The sequence below is a fragment of the Stegostoma tigrinum genome, chromosome 31 (genome assembly GCF_030684315.1).
Source record: "Stegostoma tigrinum isolate sSteTig4 chromosome 31, sSteTig4.hap1, whole genome shotgun sequence".
NCBI lineage: Eukaryota > Metazoa > Chordata > Chondrichthyes > Orectolobiformes > Stegostomatidae > Stegostoma > Stegostoma tigrinum.
Genome location: NC_081384.1, coordinates 17459196 through 17466519, shown reverse-complemented (window position 1 = coordinate 17466519; position 7324 = coordinate 17459196). Strand labels below are relative to the sequence as shown.

At 39.1% G+C, this 7324-nt stretch overlaps 1 protein-coding gene across 1 annotated transcript in view; it reads right to left on the bottom strand.

The window, feature by feature from the left end:
* Window positions 1-4235: 4235 nt before the first annotated feature.
* Window positions 4236-7324, bottom strand: part of LOC125466113 (G protein-activated inward rectifier potassium channel 1-like) — a 60038-nt gene continuing 56949 nt past the window's right edge. Inside the window, exon 3 of the mRNA XM_048560269.2 lies at window positions 4236-7208. Coding sequence (XP_048416226.1) covers window positions 6604-7208 — 605 coding nt within the window. The 3' untranslated portion in view covers window positions 4236-6603. The remainder of the gene's footprint in view (window positions 7209-7324) is intronic.

Below are 7324 nucleotides of genomic sequence, written 5' to 3'. Positions count from 1 at the left end.
TATAGCTGACAGGGGCTGGAAAATTGTGTTTTCTCTTGTTGTTGACAGAAGGAGGAGGAGGAGTAAGTAGAACAGATAATTAAGCTGCCCAGAGCAAAAGACAAAGGGACACTGTAAAGTAAAAGAAATATTGAGATTGAGAGGTAAAATAGTTCCAAACTATAGTTATGAAAAAGAGTACATGATCTACTCCAGGTCTCCCTAACACGATATTCAATTCACTTCACAATGAACAGCAACATTTCACTCACTCTTCTAATTATTTGATGTATCTTGCCTTTTGTGATTCATGTGCAAAGGTACCAGTTCCCTCTGCATTTTAGAGCTCTGCAAACTCTCGCCATTTGGGTAATATGCTGCTGTTTATTCTTTTCACCAGATAGCCAAATCCACATTTCCCACATTATACTCCATTTTCAAGAATTGCTCAATTACTTAACCTATTTATATGTCTCTCCAGCCTTCTGTGTCCCCTTCACAATTTACTTCACAACTCTTCTTTGTGTCATCAGAAAAGTTGTCAACCATACCTGTGGTCTTTTCATCCAAGTCATTAACATAAATTTCAAAGGTTAAGGCTCCAATTCTGATTCTTGTGACACAACATCCGCAATATCTAACCAATTATTTCCTGTTATCCTGCCAAGATTCTATCTACACGAACATAAGATACAGGAGCAGAATGAAGTAATTTGGTCCATTGAGGCTGGTCTACCATTCAAATATGGCTGATATGTTTCTCAACCCCATTCTCCTGCCTTCTCCTTGTAACCTTGATCCCCTTACCAATGAAGAACCTATCAACTCTGCCTGTCAATCCCAATATGCTATCATCGATACCACAAAGCTATGTCTTTTGCAATAATCTTTGATGTGACATCTTATCAAATGCCTTCTGGAAATTGAAGTACAGTATATTCACCAGTTCCCTGTTATCCATACCACATATTACTTCTTCAAAGAACACCAAGAAATTGGTTAAATGTGATTTCCCTTTCACAGAATCATGTTGATCCACTCAACTACCTTGAACTTTTCAAAGTCACCTGTAATAACAATACCTTCCAAAATTTTCACTCTGAAGATGTTTAAGCTCCCTTTCCTGCTTTCTTTCCCTTTCCATTTTGAATAAAGAAGTTACATTTATTACTTGAAGATCTAATGGAATCTTATCCAAATATAGGGAACTTTGGAAAATTTAGAACCAAGGCATCAATTATGTCACGAGACACTTTTAGCCTATAGTATGAAGTCAATCAGGATATGGGCATTTGTCAGTGCACAGCTCCATCAGTTGGCTTAATACCACTCTCCTGGTGATTGTAAATTATACATTTATTTGGGTTCTTTCTTGCATTCATTTGCTGAAAATTATAGCCATTTCGGGGATGTTCATTCTATCCTCTATACTGAAGACTGATGTTAAGTAGCTGGTCAGTTTATTTGCCACCTCCTTATTTTTCATTCTCCAGAAACACTTTCTATAGGACCAACACTTATTTTGTTAAGTCTTTTCTTTTAAACTGCCTATAGAAATCTGTTATATTTCTGGCTAGCTTTCTCTCATACTCCAAATATTTTCCCTCCTCATTAATCTTTTACAGCTTTTATTTTCTCTCAATATACTTACTCCCCCCACCCCAACCCCATCCCCAACATTCATTTTTGTGCAGCTAAATGGTTTCTCTTCAAGTCTGATATTTTAACTTTATTAGTTAATGGCAGATAGCAGGTTCTCCACTTGGAATTTTTCTTTTGTAGTGGAATGCTTCTTTTGTATTATTCTGTAATAACCCCTCAGCTGCCAGCTCAACTTAATTTGCTCTGCCTTCATGCCCTCATAACTGCCCATGTTTAAGCATAAAATAATAGCTTGAACCCACCCTTTGTCACAGAAACTCAACAGTATAATCACTGGATCCAAGGATACCTTAACTATAAAATCATTAATTGATTGCTGCACAATATGTGGACCAGAGTAGCCTGATCTCTGGTGGCCCTAGAACGTGCTGTTCTAAGAAACTATCCTGAAAGCATTGAGTGCCTTTCCGAGGTTACCCTTACCCATCTAACTTTTCCAGTCCATATGTGGATTAAACACCCACCAGGATTATTGCTGTACCTTTCTGACAAGCTCTCATTATTTGTTCCATTGTACTCATGTTGCTACTGTTAGGGAGCTTATACATTACTACAGCCAGTGATTTCTTGCTTTAATAATTTGTCTCCTCAACCCAAACCATTTCCATTTTCCGGTTTACTGAACTTATCTCATCCTTGTCTATTGCGCAATGAACAGAGTCATGTCTTCACCTTCTTCTCGATTCTTGTTCTCTTTGTCAAAACATTCCCCTATTGAAATCTTCATTAGTTTCTGCTGCAGGGAATAACATTCTTTTTCTGTTGTATTATAACTCAGGGTCAATACGTCTGTATGATTTTAAGAGTGAATCTTATGATACTATCACTGTATCATACTATATGATCCGAGGGCAGAATGAATTCATACTCCATCTTACCTCAGATCATTTGAAGCATGACAATCTCCTGGGAGGATATGTTTCAGTTGTAAACAAAAAGTGTAATTTTAACCCAGGTACTAGTGTGCCTAAGGAATGGAAAGGTTGTAAATAACAGTTTGTTGTAATAAACATCTGTTTAGTTCTTTAATAACACATTATTCATGCCCAGTTTCTAGTATTATGGAAATATGTAAGCATTGCCACATCAGGACAAGCTTACTGTTGGAAGCAAACTCACATCTCCCTCACCCTTATCAAAGCTAGAACCTGCAGTAATTTCCTTGACTGCCTAGCGACAGATCACTTTTGAATTCCATCTCTATGCTGGTTTCTAAAGTTGGAGTATCCGAGCTGTTATCAGAAGGTATGGTGAGAGGATGAGTAGAGTAGAATGTGAGGAAAAGGATTAGTAGGAATATTCCATCACTTCCATGGCTTCAGCACTGCCAGTGACCACTGCCTCAGTTGTGGCATCATTAATGATAACCAGCATCATCTCCATCATGGGGAGTGCCAGCAATGTACCGAGCCCATCCCCCAGCCAGTTTGTTGCTGTTACCTGTGATTGTGTAACACATTGTTCCGGAAGAGATAAAAGAATGTACCTATTGATGCGTTAATGTGTTCAGATAATGTTCTGGAATAATTGAATGGTTGGCATTGTGCATTACCAAAGTGATCTTGGTGCTAGGCTGTAGGGATGAGGATGAAGCTCTGAATACTAGACATGAATTATACTTAATAGAGAATGTGAAGGGAGGATTTGTATGTGTAACGTATTAACTGATATTGATCAATCATGTGACACCAATAAGTGCCTTCTTGCATTAAGTCTATATCGTTTGGAACAGCATTTCATTCATTGATAACAATTTCCATTGCCTTCTACCTTTTGATTGGAATGGTTCCTGATCCCCTTTGAAAGATGACCACTTGTTTTCTGAACCTCCTAACACTCACCACAAATGATGGAGTTTAATCAGGAATCATAAACTCTGCACCTCTTAGCTGCCTTAATCAAACTTTAAGGAACTGAATATAAAGAGCAGTGAAACTGAAGGAGGAGAGGGAGGGGCTGGAATGAGAGACTGCAAGAGACACATCAGTAAATGTAGAGAAAGACAGAGGCAAAAGAAGGAGACAGTGGAGAAGAAAATTACACAATGCAAGCAGTTTCAGAATAGAACTTCATGTTTATCTTCTTCCTAATTGCCTTGAAAGCAATTTGTTATCTGCTAGTTGTGTCAAAGGATCCAGCAGTTTACCCTGGAACACTGTCCTCTCCCCACAGTTAAAGGTACGCTCCTGAAACTGATGCTGACCCAGGAATGGGCAGAATCTTCTATCTGGGATCTAAACATTACTTTACAGAGTTCAAAGTAATCTTGATATCAGCATTTATGAGTGTTTGTTTAATTTAGGAAGTCTCCATATTTTGTGTCAATGGGACACTTAGATGGCTGGAGTTGCTGGAGACCAGATGGGACTTAATTACGTGATAATGGGAACCGCAGATGCTAGAGAATCCAAGATAATAAAGTGTGGAGCTGGATGAACACAGCAGGCTAAGCAGCATCTCAGGAGCACAAAAGCTGATGTTTCGGGCCTAGACCCTTCATCAGAGAGGTCTAGGCCCGAAACGTCAGCTTTTGTGCTCCTGAGATGCTGCTTGGCCTGCTGTGTTCATCCAGCTTCACACTTTGTTATCTGGGACTTAATTACTGTGCTTTTCAGAGATCAAAATTCCATTGTTATAATCAGCTACACTGAAAGGTTGGAATCAAGATAAATTCAATCTCAAAGTAATAGATTCATTATCTTGTAGCCTAAATACACGGCTAGATTCCTGATTTAGAATGTATTGTCTCACTAAAATCCATTTTTCATGTCGGGATAAAGTATGTAAAATTATTTTCCTCCAATTTTTTTCTCCTTCCTTTGCTGCAGTACCGATTTACAGTTTTAGGTGCTTCTTGGGCTATAACTTGTAGGCAGCCATCTTGTATGGCAAAATAAATGCTGGTCAGCTCTTCCTTTGTTTATTAGGTGCAACCTGATACCATCATCTACCGTTCACACAAGCAGCACCAATCTTTAGAATGGTATAACAGAAGGAGGTAATTCTTCTTGTCGTGTTAGTATCAGCTCTTTGAAAAACCTACCAGAGCGATCTACAAATTTCCTTCTTCAGGTAATTACCCAATTCCCTTTCAAGAGGAATTGTTGAATCTGCTTCCACTTCCTTTCTGGGCACTGATAACCTGATCAGAAGAACTTGTTCCTGAAAAAAAAAGTTGCTTGGGCTGCCTGCCACTGGTTGCACTTCAATCTGAATTCTCAAGTCACTGTTTAGCCACTGGAAACTATTCCTCCTCATTCACTCAAAACTCTTTCTGATTTTAAAATCTTTCTTCAACCTTCTCTGCTTTCCTATTTTTAGTTTCTCCAGCTGAAATTCCAAGGCCTTCATACTTGGTTCCCTATGAGTAATTCTCCTAATAAAATCTTGACCTCCATCTGAAAGGTTGGAACCCAGAAATGGCCAGGATAGTCATGGCTTACACTCATAGTTTGGGCCTAACCAATACTTTACAAAACTTTGGAATAAAACTCAAGGATGTTTGTTTACTTCAGCATTTGTCAACGTTTTATTAGACTATAGATTGGAATTGAGATGCTTCTTTACTAATTCACTCCTGATAATAAATTAGCAGTCTGTTTTAGGGAAACTGCTTAGGACCTCAAGATGAGAGTTTGTTATTGGAGGCAATGTTGATTTCAAAACTTAACAATTGGCACTTCTTTTCATTCTATCTTAGATGAAAACAAGAACATTACTGTAAAAATGTGGCCTGCATATTAAAAGGGGAGAATGGAGAGTCCCAGCTCCACAACTTTTACCTTTTAGATTTCTGACCCAGAGTGACAGACCAGCGTTCAAGTTGAGTTGGGAGGGCTCTGAAATATATCACAGGAGTAGATAGGTCAGATGGGAGTGCAGGGTGCAAATCTCATCCATGATTTGATGGTGAGATTGTTCAACTCCAACTAAGAGATGTGCATGGGAGATATCTGATGGGATGCAGACATTTAGCAGAGCAGGGAATAAGGGTGGGATACAGTTCTGCTTCTCCAGCCTAACAATCGGAGCCATAAAGAAAAGTCACATCAGACTGAAAGAAGGAATCTGTTTCTCTCCACAGACTGCCAGGCTTGCTGAGTTTCTCGAGGAACTTATGTTTGCATTTCTGTAAGGGCAAACTACATTCATGTCAAAACTGTATCAATTTCCCTAGAGCTATCCAATTTCCTGAGACTTCATCAACTTAGCCAATCATTTCTAAACCTCCAAAGCAATTTAAATCAGAGGCTGTAAGTTCCATTAAAATATTTAGCTCGTCACCCTGTCTCCCAAGAGTGGAAAGGCTGCAAACTCAAACAGACTTCATTCTGCCTATGTTAAACCCACATCTCTATGGGTCACAGCATGTTCAGTAAGGTTTCATTTTTAATGCCTGATGAGACTCCAATCTATCCATTTTGGATATTAACATTCATTACTTGGAGTCAATGGTTGCTCTGGTTGCTCTCTCTCTCTCTGCCTCTCTCTCTCTCTCTCTCTCTCTCTCTCTCTCTCTCCTTTATCCCAGGGACACTAAAGTCAATGTTAAGCTTACATTAGTTAATGGGCTAATTCAATATAGAACACGTTAACTGGAGCTGGCAGGTCCCAAATCAGTAATAACTGACTGAAGGTAGAAAATAATTTATCAGTCAAACTACACCAAGAGATCCAGGAAAAGGTCTGTACTCAGGCCTTTTAAAAATTGACTTGCTGCTAAATTATTTCAATTGACTTTGACAGGGCCTTCCTAGAAATACAAGATGCCTTTTTGGTTTTTATTTTGACTTGATTGGGCCATCTTACCCCTCAACTTAGGAACTAAGCAACTGTAGTCATCCCAATATCAACAGAGAATGTATACTCTAAATAGGCCAATACACTCAACTTGAAGGTCTTAAGTCTCAGATTTTTACAGGTATTTAAAAAGAAACATGCCGTATTTGATATTGTCTCTTTCTAAGTGAAGCGACCAGAATTCATTTTTCTCAGTTTGGCAGGTAAATTGTCCTCCACTCGGGGCCCTGCAAGTTTCAGACCATGTTCCCTCTGTGGAAGATCTCCCGTCGATTGAGTGATGGATTCTGAATTGACTTTGAAACTCTTCAGCGGGAGTCTTTCTTCAGCACCGATATTGCTGGGGTTAGAGCTTAACCTCTGTAGTTTTAGAGGCAGATCACCAGTGCTGCAAGTTTTCTCTCCTATGTCGGCAGTCATCCTTATAACTTTCCTCTGCACCTCATCTTTACCGGTGCTCATTTTCTGAAGTTTGGTTGGTAATTTGTTGCCCTTTTCCTCTAGGGTATCAATGCAGTCCATGGAGAAAATTCTCTCCCTTCTGTTCTTGCTGTTGCTGATACAGGGGGTGGGACAAAATGATGTAAGCGACAGCTTCTCATCTTGTTCCTTTACACTATAGGGAGACGTGGGGACCTCAAACGTGGAATGGAATTGAGAATAATCTACACGGAAAAAACCTTCTTCTAGTGACATGACGGGAAAGAATCTGTGGCCCCAAAGAACCTCATCTTCTGTGTACGAGGTCCTTGCTTGACATGTCATTCCTGCAAGGCAGAATAACAAAATTAAAACTTTCTAAATAGATAGAGTTTGCAAAATGAACACATTATTTCAATTATCGTGATTAGACAAAAATGCTGATTATAAAGCACACTTGCAC